Source organism: Panthera pardus, unplaced genomic scaffold (genome assembly GCF_024362965.1).
Source record: "Panthera pardus isolate Hobbes unplaced genomic scaffold, ASM2436296v1 HiC_scaffold_8, whole genome shotgun sequence".
Classification (NCBI taxonomy): domain Eukaryota; kingdom Metazoa; phylum Chordata; class Mammalia; order Carnivora; family Felidae; genus Panthera; species Panthera pardus.
Window position 1 is genome coordinate 7,380,746 of NW_026527013.1, and position 16,487 is coordinate 7,397,232.

At 42.7% G+C, this 16,487-nt stretch overlaps 1 protein-coding gene across 5 annotated transcripts in view; it reads left to right on the forward strand.

The window, feature by feature from the left end:
- Nucleotides 1–14,849, forward strand: part of LOC109254145 (zinc finger protein 177-like) — a 31,895-nt gene extending 17,046 nt beyond the window's left edge. For 2 of the 5 annotated variants that reach the window (XM_053896649.1, XM_053896648.1), the window contains 5 exons: nt 6,058–6,143; nt 6,774–6,900; nt 7,349–7,441; nt 8,144–8,226; nt 8,752–14,849. In XM_053896649.1, the coding sequence (XP_053752624.1) occupies nt 6,111–6,143; nt 6,774–6,900; nt 7,349–7,441; nt 8,144–8,226; nt 8,752–9,855 (1,440 nt within the window). In that variant the 5' untranslated portion in view covers nt 6,058–6,110 and the 3' untranslated portion in view covers nt 9,856–14,849. Of the gene's footprint in view, nt 1–6,057; nt 6,144–6,773; nt 6,901–7,348; nt 7,442–8,143; nt 8,229–8,751 lie in introns of all 5 variants that reach the window. The other 3 variants (XM_053896650.1, XM_053896652.1, XM_053896651.1) reach the window with 3 other exon arrangements.
- The last annotated feature ends 1,638 nt before the right edge of the window (nt 14,850–16,487 follow it).

Sequence of the window (16,487 nt, forward strand, 5' to 3'; positions counted from 1 at the left end):
TCCCCCATTTCACTTCCATGCACCTCACACCTGCCATACTGTCTCCCCCAGCTGTGGAGATCCTTCTGCCAGTCTGCAGATTGATTTCCTGGGTGTTCCAACTGATCTGACCTGAATACAACTGTGATTGAGGGACAAGGAAAGCCCCGGATTCCCCTACTTCTCCACCATCTTAACTCTTCCCCCCATATTGTTTTTGAAGTATATATCACTTTGGTTTTTCTTCATCCCCCTCTCCTTTCTCCTTTTTATTTTCTTTTTAATTCCATTGACTTAGTGGAGATACTAAGTCATTTGTCCTTAAAATGTTCTCCATTATGTATTTGGCTGATACCGTGTCTTTGTGTTTGATCCCTATATTTCCTGTTAAAAGTAGCTAGTCTAGAAGCTTGACTAGATTCAGGCTTGATGTCATAAATTTGCTCTTAAACTAACGGAGATGTTTTAACTGGATTTAGGATTCTAAGTTGATGGTTATTTTTTCTTGGCACAGTGAGGGTACTGTCCTGCTCTTGTGTGACATCCATTATTGCTGTCGGAACTGGGTCGTCGCTTGTTTTTCCTTTTTGGATGATCTTTGTTTTCCCCTGGCTGCTCTTAAGGTGGTGGTGGGCAAAAAAATTAAACAGCGAAGAAGAAAAAAATTATAATGAATCTAGGTGTGGATTTCTTTTTATTCATCCAGCTTGGAATTTATTGTGCTTTCAGAATCTAAAGGTTAGTGTCGTTTACTAATACTAGGAAATTTGTAGCTAGTTTCTCAGCAAACGGTGCTAACAAAGTTCTAATCTGGTTAGAACTTTGCATTGAGTTTCTTTCTGACTTCATGAGTATGTTTTTCCTTTCTAGAAGTTATATTAGCTTTCTTAAATTGCTTGACCATCTTTATAGCATCTTACTCCATATTCATCCAAATTTCTCTTAACTTAACAGTTTTTTATATTCCCTGTCTAAAAAGTTGAATATCTGAAGTAGTATTTTTTGCCTTTACTTCCTGCTGCCTGTGTTTTTGGCTGCTTTTCTTTCATGGTACATTGTGTATTTGCATTTATAACATTTTAAAGTGTGGCTTTCTCAATTTACTTAGAACTTTATGCGAGGGAATTTTTTGAGGCTTGGCTTGAAGTTGAGTTTTCCAGAGATAAGTCCATTTGCTCATACGAATTGCAATTAGTGTGGCAATGCCACCTAGGACCCTCTTGAAATGAAATTATGCTTTTTAAAAAAAATTGTTTAATGTTTATTTATTTTTGAGAGAGACAGACAGAATAGGAGCAGAGAGGGGCAGAGACAGAGAGAGGGAAACACAGAACTCAAAGCAAGCTCTGGGCTCCAGGCTCCACACTGTCAGCACAGAGCCCGACACAGGGCTCAAACTCACAAACTGTGAGATCATGACCTGAGCCGAAGTCGGATGCTTAACTGACTGAGCCACCCAGGCGCCCTCGAAATGAAATTATTCTTGATGTTTTCTGGACTACACGAAGAATGTGAATTTGGACTAAAACCTAAGATTTGCTTTTGCTACTGAATCTGATGCCAGAGTCTAGACAGGTGCACGTCCTCAATGTCCCTTTCTGCATGGAAGTTTTTTTTCTTTTCCTTAAAAGTTTTAATTATGGACTTTCAAACATACTCAGGAGTCAAGAGTGCTATGATAAAATCTCCCTGTACTCATCACCTATCTTCAGTGATTACCAGTGCTTGCCATTCTTATAATGTCTGTTCCTCCCTTTGTATATTATTACTGAGTTTTATTTTCCTGTTAGAACAAATATCAGACATCATATCATTTTGCCCATAATTTGAGTTGTCTCTCTAATAGAAAAGGACGTGTAGGGCGCCTGGGTGGCTTAGTTGGTTAAGCATCCAGCTCTTCTTTTCAGCTCAGGTCATGATCTCACGGTTGGTGGGATCAATCCCTGCATCGGGCCCTGTCCCGACAGCACTGAGCCTGCTTGGGATTTTCTCTCTCCCTCTCTCTGACCCTCCCCTGCTCATGTTCGCTTGCTCGCTCTCTCTCTCTCTCTCTCTCTCTCTCTCAAAATAAATAAACATTAAAGAAATAATAATAATAATGGGGCACCTGGGTGGCGTAGTTGGTTAAGCATCCAACTCTTGGTTTCAGTTTAGGTCATGACCTCACAGTTGATGACTTCAAGCCCTGCGTCAGGCTCTGTGCTGACAGTGCAGGGAGTGCTGACTCCCTCTCTCTCTGCTTTCTGCCTCTCTCTCTCTCTCCAAATAAATAAATGAACTTTAAAATTTTTAAATAATAATAATAAAGTAAAAGGAAAGGACAGCATGAGGATATAACTACCTAACCCGGTTTGGGGCTAAACGAGGAAGGGAGAGCTGTTACAGATCAAGAGACTAAGGAGGCAATCCACTAATAAAAATAAATGTTTAACAGAAGTTTTTAGCATTGTCACAATACCGTTATCACACTCCCTAAATGAACATTTCTTGATATTTTCAGTGGTCTTTGGCTACAAGTAGTTACACAGGTTGGGTCTATCACTCCTTGCAGCAAGGCAGAATGCACAGCGTTGTGCACCGGGGGACCTCTCAGTCCAAGGGTGTTAGATCTCCAGGGTGTGAGCTCGTGGCAGGTGCTCTTGGTGGAGGGTTCCGGATTAGATGTTGTCAGGAAGTGAGGGCAATTCTGCAATCGAATTTATTAGTAAAGCTTACCAAGAAGGAGGGAAAATAAACCAGGGGTGAAGCTGTAATTGATAAGGAAGCAGCGTTGTTCATTTTGGCCAGAAAGGGGGGACGCTGAGTCATTTCTGAGGCTTAGATAATGTTCTGTGTTCAGACGTGACTACAGAACAGCCCTGTTGTGTCTTCGTATGCCGTGGTCAGAGTGGCCGTGTCTGCTGTTGCTGTTCTGTGACGTCGTTCATGTTCAATAGGAGAACACACAGGCCTCGCTGATGGTCCCAGGGCTGCTCCTGGATGTCAGGGGCTGCTTTTCTCTTTGCCAGTATCATCTAATACCCAGTCTGTGTTCACTTCCCCCGGAATGTCTCAAAGTGTGTTTCTGCAGTTGGTGTTGTTGGAATCGAGATGGAAGGTCCACACGCTTCTGTGAGCTGTTACAAGTCCTTCCTGTCTGTCCCCCAGACTGGGTTTGGCTGCTTGTATCTTCGTGATATCATCCTATATCTTCATGATGTTAACATGTCCCCTCAGACTCTTTCTTCTGTAAACTGCTAATTAGATGAAAGGATTTGTCAGGGGTTTTTTTTGTTGTTGTTTTTTTGTTTTTGGCAAAAGTACTTTATAGATGGTGCTGTTTCTTTTTACATCATACCGGAACTTACCTGCTATCCAGACATCGTCTTTGTGATGTTAAGATTTATCACTTGGTTCCAGTGTCAGCTTGATCCTTCCTTGATAAAGGTTCCCAGCTTATCTATACAGTCTCCAGTTATCCCCCTAGTTAATAAGACTCCTCATTAATTACAAAAGGAGAAAATGGTAACTTCATAGAAAAACCTGTGGCATGCCACCTTAACCAACTGACCATAGTTCTCACCTATAATGAGACAGACTGGCACCTAAGGCCTCCTGAGGTGGCACGCTGAGGACACTCATCAGTCAGGTAGTCCTTCATCCAAAACTGAACTTCCTGGGGTGCCTGGGTGGCTCAGTCGGTTGAGCATCTGACTTCAGCTCAGGTCATGATCTCACAGCTCATGAGTTCGAGACCCGCATCAGGCTCTGTGCTGACAGCTCAGAGCCTGGAGCCTGTTTCAGATTCTGTGCCTCCCTCTCTCTCTGCCCCAACCCACTCGCATTCTGTCTCTGTCTCTCTCAAAAATAAATAAACATCAAAAATTAAAAAACAAAACAAAACTGAACTTCCTGAATCTAATCATGAGAAAACATCAGAAAAGCCAAAACTGAGGTGGAGTCCATCAAACATCAGACCTGGACTCTTTGTATCTTGAAAGATGAAGAAAGGCTGAGGGATGGGTCCCGATTAAAGAAGCATAAAGAACCATGGTTTGAGGGCATGATGCCGTATGGGAAATTTAAAAAGTGATTGCTGGAGGGGCACCCAGCTGGCTCAGTCAGTTGAGCGGCCAACTCTTGATTTCAGCCCAGCTCATGATCTCACAGTTGATGAGATCGAGCCCCACTGCGCTGTGCCTGCTTTGGATTCTCTGTCGCCCTCTCTCTCTGCCCCTCCCCCCCAATAAATAAATACACTTTTAAAAAGGTGATTGCTGGAGCACCTGGGTGGCTATCAGTTAAGCGTCCGGCCTAGGCTCCGGTCATGAGCTCACGGTTCGTGAGTTCAAGCCCCACGTTGGGCTTTGTAATGACAGCTCAGAGCCTGAAGCCAGCTTTGGATTCTGTGTCTCCTTCTCTGTCTCTGCCCTACCCCTGCTTGCACTCTGTCTCTCTCTGTCTCTCAAAAATGAATAAACATTAAAAAAACTGAACAACAAAAAAAATGATTGCTATAAAGGATATTGCTGGACCAGTTAGTGATATTCTGCATAGAGAGCGTATAATATTAAATCCATGTTTAAATGTTCCCGATTTTGATCACTGTGGTTATGTTAGAGAATGTCCAAGTTCCTGGGCCACTCTGAAGTATGTAGGAGAAAAGGGTCATGGAATCTGATATTTCTTCTCGAATAGATTCTTCTCAATAACATTCTTGCTGAAGCACAGAGGAAATCGGGGGGGAGGGTGTGGGGGAGAGAAGACAAATTTTAATGGCAAAGAATCTGTGGAAGTCTATCATATTCACACAGATCTTTCTTCCTTTTAGTTTTAACATATTTTCAAAATTGAAAACTATAAGCAAACATCCCCACTCTCTTTTCCCCTAATAATTGAGTAACCACTGATTGTTATTGCTTAGATTCATTAATTTACTATTGGTTGCAAATGGTGACTTTCTGACTCTAGCATTTTCTTTATAATAAACAAAGCTTATAAAGCATGTACAATTCTTGTATAAAGAAGAACTCTTCCCCATCACAACAACTTAGCAGTCGTAAACTATTGTTCATAAAGGAGAGAGAGAGACACATGCTTGATTCTTGCCTCTCATGAATTTTCAGAATTATGACTTGATATCCTGGCCTTCTCCAATACTGACCATTAAGGTTTTTTTTAAATATCATTATGAACTCATGATTTTGTTTTACATTTGATGATTTCAATTGACTGCAGTCATTATTTATTAAATTGTTCTTTTCTTTTTTAAGATTTTATTTTTTTGAGTAATCTGTACACCCAGCATGGGGCTCAAACTCACAACCCTGAGATCAAGAGTCACATGCTCTTCTGACTGAGCCAGCCGGGGGCCCCTAAATTATTCCATCTTAAGCCAAGGAGAGCTCCTTTAAGTTTTCTCCTGTGTATTTTTGACACAACTCCATTAGTCTTTGCTGGGATTCTTATTTTCTGCTATAAGATGTTCCAGACTTGGGGCACCTGGGTGGCTCAGTCGGTTAAGTGTCTGACTTCAGCTCAGGTCATGATCTCGCAGTTTGTGAGTTCGAGCCCTGCATCAGGCTCCATGCTGACAGCTCAGAGCCTGGAGCCTGCTTCAGATTCTTTGTCTCTCTTTCTCTGCCCCTTCCCTATTCATACTCTGTCTCTCCCTCTCTCTCTCAAATAAATAAGTGAATAAACATTAAAAAAAATAACTTAAAAAAGATGTTCCAGACTCACCTTGAACACTTCACATTCTGCACTGGACTCAGCTATTTCTCAAATGAGCCTTGGTTTCTTTCATGGGCAAGTGACATTTAGAGGCATTCTGGAACTAGTGGGGGCTCATTGCTCCTTGCAATGCCTATTGGCCCTAGACATTTTTAGGAGTTTGGCCCAGAAAAAAGTTTAAAAAGAAAAAGAACATATTAGATTTCTAATCCCTAGTTGTTCTTGGATAGGGAGATAAAATCTTAAGGTGAACTCTACTGTGTGTGTGGGTGTGTGGTCCCTCTGAAGCTAGTATGAGGAAGCTTCTAGGTTGTAAGCGTTGAATATCTGTCAAGCCTAGACTTTCATGGCTTCTGTCTTCTCTAGGTCGGCTTGCTCAGAACCCTGTCTGGTGACGAGGGAGACACACAAGAGGAAGAATGGCTGCAGGATTGCTGACCACCTGGTCACAGGTATATAGGAAATTATTCTGTTTCAAAGAAAAAAATGCTGTTTCCAAAGGATACGTGTCTTGCCCACAACCCACAGCTTCCAGCGGGCTGACCTCAGGCTTTCCCAGTTCTTTGGGCGTCTCAGAACGAGAGAAAGAATGCCTTTGGAAAGGCTTCGATTACTACAACATTTGTAAATTTTTTGTTTTTTTCCAGATATTCCTCCAGGTTGAGTATTCGTTCCATATTCTGCTGGGTGCTATGAAGGAAAAGAGATTTTTCACTAGGAAAATCATTCATTCATTTTCCAAGTATTTTTCTCCTCCTGCAGTATGGTCAGTCTGTACTGGATCTTGACTAAGACTGGAAGGGTCCTCACAACCTACTGGGTGGAAATATCGGGTCAACTATGTATTAGAAAAGCTGCTAAAAGCTTGAGTCTGGATGAGGTGGTCCAGGCAAAGAGAGCAAAAGAGGAGAGTTCCAAGAACTGAGCCTTGGGGTAGATAACAAGAGACCTTCAGAGCACAACTGCACTTCCCAAGCAGTGCGCTGGTCTCCTTCCCCGGTCCTGGCAGCCTCCCCCACCATTCTTTTGCTACATAGTTAGAAATGGGCCTTGGCTGAGCCCGAATGTGTGCGATGTTCCAGGATTCAGTGACCTTTGAGGAAGTGGCGGTGGATTTCTCCCAGGAGGAGTGGGCACTTCTGGACCCTACTCAGAAAATCCTATACAGAGACGTGATGCTGGAGAACTACAGGAACCTGGCCTCTGTGGGTGAGACTGGCCTCCTTCCTTCATTTTTCCGTTTCTTCATGCAGCAGGTAGTCCTTCATCACACACCGTGTTCTGGGTTTTGTGAAAAGAACGGCAGTACACAGTCAACACGAAATGAGTGGCCCCTGCTCTTGTGGGAATCTCGTGGCTTCCAGTAAAAATGCATTGATTTCATTTTCAGTATTATTACAACATTTAGGTAATTGCAGTGTGTATTTGTTCTTGGGTTTGGGTGTCAAGGGTCTGTTCCATGTGGACAGGACGTTATGTAGGTGTTTGTTTGGGGGACCTTGTGGAAAAGCTTGGATCTGATTCCTTTGTCACTCCTGAGGTGGTACTTGCCTGGCTTCAGAATCCTTTAGTATCAAAGTATTGGAACCACTTTTGTGGACAGACTTCTTGTCTCCTTCACAGTCCTCCCACCTCATGTGTCTTTCTCTACGAGCAGGGTACCCTCTCTGCAAGCACAGTCTGATCACTGAGGTGGGGCAGGAAGCACTGAGCACAGAGGAGAGAGGAATGCTCCAAGGTACCTGTATAGGTGAGTCCCAGGCAGAAGGGAGTCATTGTGTGGAGCAGCCATAGCTGATGTGGGATGGTCCTTTTAGGAATGTCGATTTGTGTTGACAACACGGAGGCCATTATTTGAACTTTCCCTCTTTGACCATCTCTCCCCTCATTCATATTTTCGTGTGGTCTCAGAGAAAAAAAAAACTGGGTTTTTTTTTCTTCTTTTTTTTAATATTTCTTTTTGAGAGAGCATAAGCAGGGGAGGGCCAGAGAGAGAAGGAGAGAGAGGATCCAGAGCGGGGCTTCGGGGCTCAAACTCATGAACCGTGAGATCATGACCTGTACCAGAGTCAGACAGTCAACCAACTAAGCCACCCAGGCGCCCTGAGAAAAATACTGTTTTAATTCCTCTGTAAATTTTACTTTTCTTTGAATACTTTCTGTGCCATTCTCCCTACTTTGCTTTCCAGATAATACACTCTCCTATTGTCTCAAACCTCCAGAATCCTTTCTAAGTAAAACACTTCCCATTCCATTGCTCATTCCTATCAATGGCATCTTCTCAAAGAGCCAAGTTCCTAGAATAATTTCTCTGGTCATGGGTTACGTCTTCTCTTTCACATTTCCTCTCTATATTTAGTGTTATTGAAAACACATCCATGGGGCTCCTGTGTCCGTCCTTCTGTTATCCCTATTTTTTTATCCCAATAGTTATAAAAATTTTCAATTTCAGGCTTGGATATTCAACTGAAATCAAAAGATGCATTTCCTGTACAGAATGTTCCTAGAGAAAAAACTTGCAATGACATAAAGACGGTAAGATGCACTAGGAATGATTCCTGGTCTTTTACAGGAGGAGAAGTCTGTGAATGTCATGGAGTTAAAGCCCTAGCTTCCAAATGAGGAGAGACAGTGAGGCAGGTGGCATTCACTCACCATAAAGCTGTCTCAGGAAAGTATTCCTGAATCTCGTAAAATTAGAGGAATCTCTAAACTTGGCTCAACATTTGCTGTTTCACAGAGAATGCCAAAAAGTAAACATTTATTTAAATATGATTCCATTGTGAAGTATTTAATACATAATTAATTCAGTCTTTACTCATTATTGGCAAAACTCCATATTTAGGATGTCCTTTATTAGGGATGATGGAGTCCTGGGTTGGAGCTGATTCAACTTGAAAGAATAGAGCAAAAAAAATTCCCATGCGTGCACTGAAAAATAGTAAAAATGTCAGTCGTGATTGTGTGTTTCCTGTGTATGGCCAAATCCACTTGGAAGAGAATTCCCATGAATGTAAAGAAAGTGAGGAAATATTTACTTACTTACTCCTTGTTCAGCAGGTTGGACCAACTCAACCCAGCAAGAAACCCTTGGAATTTGATCGTTGTGGAAAATTCTTCAGAAAGAACTGTCACTTGATGTGTACAAGACATTGCAAGGGAGAGAAATGCCACAAATATAAGGATAATGGGAAAGACCTTGGCCACCCCTCAGTTCCTAGGAGTCATGTAAGTACTCACAGTGGAGAGAAGACCTTTAAGGATTGTGGCAAAGCTTTCAATCAAGAGTCCTCCCTTAGGAAACACTTAAGGACTGTCACAGGAGAGAAACCTCACGAGTGTAACCAGTGTCTTTTGTCCCTCAGCATACACTCTTCCTTTCCAGTATATGACCAGATACCTACTGGAAAGAAGCTCTGTGAATGCAGTGATTATAGAGAAAGAGCTTTGCTTAGCACCCACCAAAAACTGTGTACTGTGGAGGAAAGCTCAGAACACAATGAGCGTGGGAAAGTGTTCGCTGGCCCCTTGTCCCTTCAGAAATGTGTGAGACCTCACACTGGAGAGAAGCCTTATGAATGCAGTGACTGTGGGAAAGCCTTCATTTTTCAGTCTTCCCTTAAAAAACATGTGAGATCTCACACTGGAGAGAAACCTTATGAGTGTAATCACTGCGGAAAGTCCTTCAGCCAGAGCTCCCATCTTAACGTGCACAGAAGGACTCACACTGGAGAGAAACCCTATGACTGTAAGGAATGTGGCAAGGCTTTCACTGTTCCTTCATCCCTTCAGAAGCACATGAGAACCCACACCGGAGAGAAACCCTACGAATGCAGTGACTGTGGGAAGGCCTTCATTGATCAGTCATCCCTTAAGAAACATACACGATCTCACACTGGAGAGAAACCTTACGAGTGTAGTCAGTGTGGAAAATCCTTCAGCACGGGCTCTTACCTCATTGTGCACAAGAGAACTCACACTGGAGAGAAAACCTATGAGTGTAAAGAATGTGGGAAGGCCTTTAGGAATTCCTCTTGCCTGAGGGTGCATGTGAGAACTCATACAGGAGAGAAGCCCTATAAATGTACTCAGTGTGGAAAAGCATTCAGCACCAGCACTAACCTTATAATGCACAAGCGAATACACACTGGGCCGAAAGTATGAATGAAATAACTACAGGAAAGCCTTTACTGATCCTTGACACTTCATTCCTCATTGTAGAAGTCACACTGGAGAGCAGCCCTGTTGTGACCAATGTAGAAAGCCTCCAGGCACAATTCCTGACTTCCTGGGACCAATCTTACAAATGTTCTGGGTCTGTGATTGTCTTTATCAGCGAGTGTTTCATCCTGAAAGAGCGACACCATGTTAAGTATTAAAGGTTATAGGGTGCTCTGTAGTCCCCTTAATCTACATCACAGAAGTGTTGATAAATGTTTTCACCGTAATTTACTACTAAATGTTTTCCAGTCCTCATCAAGATGTCTTGGACCTATAGTTTATTTAGAAATGTATTTTTTAATGTGAAGACTCCATGCATATGTTATTTTTGATAGATTTCTAACTTAATTGCATTATACACAAAATGCATGGTCTTCATGATACAGATTCTGTATGACAGATTCAAACAGAAAATTGTTGGAGACTTTCTGTGTGGGCTGATGTGTCAGATACAATGAGTTGCTATCCCCAGATCTATTCCACCCTTCTTTTCCTAAAGTAACAAACTATATAATTGTATTCAAGTTGGCAGTGTGGACAGTTTTTTAAGGACTCCTCTCCCAACTTCTTTGCCACTTTGCCCATAAGCCCATAGTTCTGGCCTGTGAGAAAAAGAGGTCACTGCTTGTGGGTTCTAGAAAAGCTCATGGAAATGGGAATGTCTCCTCTGGAATTTTCTCTCTACCATTTGCCCTCTATTCTATCTCTTCTTTCCTAGAAGATAGACCAAGAGGATGACAGTCAGAGGCTACTGATGATATGTCAGGGATATATACAGTATTATTTGTCTGTACTAACCCTGGATTGCCTATTTCTGGACTTCCTGTAACACAAGAAAAAATAAATTCCTAACTGGTTTAAACCACTCTGGAGGGAAGATTCTGTTAAAACGGATTTCAGTTAACTAATAAATTTCAATGACAGAGTGCGAGCAGGGAGGGGAAGAGAGAGAGGGAGACACATCATCTGAAGCAGGTTCCAGGCTATGAGCTGTCAGCACAGAGCCCAATGTGGGGCTTGAACCCACGAGATCATGAACCACGAGATCATGACCTGAGCCAAAGTCGGACACTTAACCGACTGAGCCACCCAGGTGCCCCTAAATAATACATGTGTAGTCAAGTTTTATGAATCCTTTAAGTGTGGTTGGAAACACCACCTCTTCTGTAATTATTTGGTATAAATGACTGTCAGTGCATCTGTTGGATGAATCTTACTGTGTTTTTAAAATTTGTGTCATTACAAACCTTCTTTGTCCTTTATTGAGATAGGTATGTTAAAATGCGTCACTATCACTGTGGATAGTAAGGTTGTTGGTTTTTTTTAACTCTGTCTCTTTTATTTTGAGGCACTATAACTAGATGCATACAAATGTTGTCTTCCGATATTTCTGGTAAATTGCCCTTTTGTTCTTCTATAGGGCCCATCTGTCTTCCCTAATAATAAATGTTATGATTCGCTGGTATAAATGCAAACTGTAGACCTAGTCGGTAACATTTTCTCCCTACCAACTTGTAAGGACAACCAGAAACAACTTACCTCTCCTCCATATTATGTGGTGGTGTTCCTTGCAACTCCAAGGTGGGGGGTGGGGGAGTCTCCTCATCCACTACATCCCCCGTGGGGGACAAAGAGATCAGGAGGTCCTCAGCAGCCTTCTCTGCCAAAGACAGCAGTGGCCCTCACATACGTCTCTGTTGTTCTTGCTTCGCTTCTGTCATGATGTGTACCCCTGCCTACCTGGTGGACCGTGAGGGATCTTACCGATTTTATCCATGAGGTTTCCTAAGAAACCTCAGGAGGTTTCTCAACTCAAACCGGTTTGTAAATCTCTTGGTCAGTGTGCGTGGGCTCCCTTGAGCCCTTGCCACTGCCTATCAATATGTAAGAGCATCTTCTTGAAAGTCAAACTATTATAAAATTGGGAATTCCCTGTGTTGCTGTCTTGGAGATAGACTCCAGCCCCTCTGAGGTTGAAAGGGACCATCTAGAAAAGGAGACCACTGCTCATAGCAAAGGGCCACTCAGGACCATCAAGAGTTTATAGGTAAATACCTAAAGAAAAAAAAAAGGAGGGGCACCTGGGTGGCTCAGTCGGTTAAGCGCCGACTCAGCTCAGGTCATGATCTTGCGGTTCATGAGTTCAAGTCCCACATCAGGCTCTGTGCTGACAGCTCAGAGCCTGGAGCCTGCTTCAGATTCTGGGTCTCCCTCTCTCTGTGTCCCTCCCCCACTCAAACTCTGTCTCTCAAAAATAAATAAACATTAAAAATAAAAAAAAAATGGGGAAAAATAAAGAGTCCAAAAGGAAAAAAAAAAACTAGGCAGGGGTTTTATGTGGCTACGAGCAATCCCTCCCTTTCCAAGAAAGGCAACTTTAAATCTTATGCACTAAATAACTGTCAGGTCTAGCAAACATGTTAGTCTTCAACTGCTTACGGATTTAAAAACAGTAATGGGCACCTGGGTGGCCCATTTGGTTAAGTGTCCGACTTCAGCTCAGGTCATGGTCTTAAGGTACGTGGGTTCAAGCCACATCAGGCTCAGCCTGATTCAGACCTTTTATCTCCTGTGGGTGGTTGTATAGGTCTGTTTTAAAATTTATCATTGTATCCTGACCTTTTCTTGGCGGGCATGGTGTATTCTTGCCCTGATGGCTAGACCAGTCTAGTTGCTGCGCCTTCCAGGTTGCATCCTGCCCCAAAGCGGACCTACACAATTCACTCTTTGTCTTCTGCCACCTGAATGCTCTTACTTGACTGGCATGATCGGACATTGCTAACACAGGGACTACATCATCATTGAAAATGCTCATGGAGTCCATCTGCACTGGAGTCCCCTACCTACTGGCCAGGGTAGGGGATGTAAACCGTGTCTGTCAGTTTTGGAAGGATGACCTTGTGTCCCTCTCTCACCTGATCCTATCCCATGAAATCTCAGGATGAAGCATAGGACGAGTGGTGAAAAGGTGAGATTACACCTAGTGATGTGAGACACCATGAACACATGCCCTGGGAACACCGCCCTACTAACTGGGGAGGCCCATACACTCTTCTATTCAAGCTCTGCAGCAGGAGGGTGAGAATAATGAATGTGCTCTTCTGCCCCTTTATCCAGTACCACAATCTGGCAAAGCAACCATATCATCTGTGTAGCTCAAGCAACAGGTGTCGCAGCGGGGGTCTGACTGTGCTTGTCATTCTATCCATGTGCTGTGAAAACAGAAAAATGGTGTGAATATAGCTGGTCTTGACAATCTCCTGTGCTTGATGCCATCCCTGACAGTTCCTAAGTGTGAACGTTGGGTGTGGAAAGGGACAGACACAAATTCGTTTCAGCCTTAGTGATACAAATTCATACAACTCTGATGCCCCAGCAACACTGGGTTACATCATGGGTGGCCGTCAGGGCTGCAGCTGCTTGGTGACACTTTTCTTGAGGCTTAATCAGACCACTGTAATGATCATCCAAATCAAGCTTCACAGTCAATCCTGAATGGGAATTACCTGTGTACCTTTCTCTCTTGCCCTCCATCACTTTTATACCTGGGAAGAAGGCAAGTCCGTCAACACTCTCCCTAGGCAATTTGTTAAATGTACCTTTGCAGTGAAGAAACTTGAACGCTGAGATCATCTCTCCCATTGAGACAAAGAGCAGGCTTGCTTACTGCTTCAAATAAGCTAGATACTACAAGCTCAGTATTCCTTTCCTTTAGCAACCAGGGTGTACGGACACATCCATGTAGGCCCTCTGTAACCCTAGACAGACGTGGGTACAAAGGGAGCCAATTCAGACATGCTGATGCTTGTGCTGCTGGCTAGACCATGACTGAGTTACGGCCTTTGTCTCTGACGTCAATGTCTCAGCTTCTCTGCCAACATCAATGAGATAGTGACAGGCTAACTTAAGGCCTTGGAAGAAAGGAATAATCAAATCACACGTTCAAGAATTTTGGCAATGGGAATGACATGTTAATATAGTCATGGCTTTTCAGGGAGGGAGAACAATGGTGGCCAGGCTGTGCGTGAAGACGTGAGTGTCTGCAATGCAGTCATGAAATTTCTGCCTCGAGAGGTTTCCTCGTGATATGGGTGACAAGAGGGACTTGGAGCCATACACTCCTACCTATTCACGAAAGTTGTTTAAGTGCTATAGTGCAGTTACATCAGCTTGCTTCTCCTCAACTTGTTAATCTTCCTCTAGCCTTTTATTAGTCTCCTTTTATGCATACTATATGTAGAGTTCTGTTTTAAATCACACTTTAAATCCTTTTCTTTCATTTGGAACATTAGTCCATAATATCATGTAGTTACTAGTAAATAAAGGACTTAGGTCTAGCATCTCATTTTTTTCAGTATTTATCTCCCCCTAATTTTAAAACCAGATGGGGCGCCTGGGTGGCTCAGTCGGTTAGGCGTCCGACTTCGGCTCAGGTCATGATCTCGCGGTCCGGGAGTTCGAGCCCCGCGTCGGGCTCTGTGCTGACAGCTCGGAGACCGGAGCCTGTTTCAGATTCTGTGTCTCCCTCTCTCTGACCTTCCCCTGTTCATGCTCTGTCTCTCTCTGTCTCAAAAATAAATAAACGTTAAAAAAAAAAATTTTTTTTTTAAATTAAAAAAATAAAACCAGTGTATTGCCCCTATTCCATCAACCTTGTATTTAGGCCTTTATTTCCCCTTCTTTCGTTTTATTTAACATTGGACACAATGGTCAACTCTAATCATGGATTCCTTGTGCTTTCAATGTAATGACATTTTATAAATCTTTCATATTTTTGTTCACATACCTATTTTTGTACTTGTTTTGTGAAAAAGTACTGACACTGGGCATTCTTCCCTTATTCAGGAATGGTTCTAAAGTTACTCCATTAATCATGTTTGCATTGATTTTGAGTAGATTGTCTTTGTAGAGTTAATAAAAATCTTCTAAAACACTGATTTAGTTACACATGTCCATTTCTAAACATAACTGCATCAACTGAATTATCTATTTTGTTATGTTAGAGATTCACATTTAACGGCACAAAACATTGAATTTTTATGTGGGCAAAGAGCGTTTTTGAGAATATCTGGCTTTACTATCTTGCCTTTAAAAGTCTATTCAAACTTGGTTATATACAGATTTTATGATTTTCATCTTAAATGTATTGTTTAAAATCACTGAACTCTATTTTTAAAAAATTTATTTGAGAGAGAGAGTGCAAGTGGGGCAGTGGCAGAAAGGGGGGGAGAGAATCAAGCAGGCTCTGTGTTGTCGGTGCTGAGCCCTGTGTGGGGTCTCATTTTCATGAACTGTGAGATCATGATCTGAGATGAAATCAAGAGTCAGATGCTTAACTAAGTCACCCAGGTGCCCGAAAAACATTGAACTCTTTAATCCTAACTCTTTAGGAATATAGTTTAACATGTGGGGTGTGGGACTGGATCAAGTCACTTCTTCCCCAGAAACAATGGTGAAATGATTCAGTACCACTTATAAACTGTTCTTGACCTGCTTCAAATTCAACTTTTTTGAATTTGAAATACCAACTTTATTAAACAAGAAATTCCTATTTTAGGCTCTAGATACTTCTGTGCTAATAATATATTTGCTTATGCTAATATACTGTTTTGACAGTATGTCTGTGTTTTGATGCAGTTCTATTATAAATGTGTTAATATTTAGTGGCAAATATATAAAGGTTGGTAAAATTTGCTGCATTTACTGTTATGTTGCTCAGCTTGGGGTACTTCCTGTGGTGGTACTACCTAATTCCTGTCATCATTGCCTTTTTGCATTTTATCTTTGAGTAATCACTCTTCCAGTCTTTACAGGGTCACATCAGGACAGATAGTCCTTCACCTGTCAGCTCAGCTTAGGCTATTTAATGGTCTGCTGGTCTTGCCTGCAGGCAACTGTATAGTTCAGAGCATATAGACTGCTTTCATAGATAAAACTGTCTTGTGATAGGTCCCCGGACGGATGGTTTTGCCTGTAGAATCATAGTCAAGTGGGTTTGAGACCAGGTCACATGGCTGCTGTTGGGTCTGTACTGGAGTCTGTGGTACACAATCCTGTTACCAGGTGAATCGACCCTGTCTGGTCCCTGGCCAGGAAAGGACATCACTTCAAGACCTGGGCCAGTATGGCTGACACTAAGACAAGGGATCTCTTCAGGGTTCACATATGGCAGGGCTATTTTTCCAGGTGGAAATGTATGGCTCTCTCGCTAAACATGCATTAATGGCCCCACAACGCAGCTGAGAGAGGCTGTAGCCATGTCACAGAGCTGCTTTAGGGTCCATATCCATGACCAAGTTCTGCAGGCCTCCCTCGGTGGGCACTGATGGATGAAGTCTCCACCCAGGTCCCTAGGTGAGGATGATTCCTTCTATATCACGGCCAGAGTGTCTGGAGCAGGGTTATGGGCTGCTTCAATATCTGCAGTCAGACCAAAGTTAGTAGGCCTGCCTCTAGGAACACAGATGGACACAAGTCTTTCTTGATTACTACATGGGAAAGACAACAGCTGAGTCACAGGCTGGCTGTTCAAGGGCTGCATCTCAGAGTGAAGTCAGCAGGCCTGTTACTGGAGG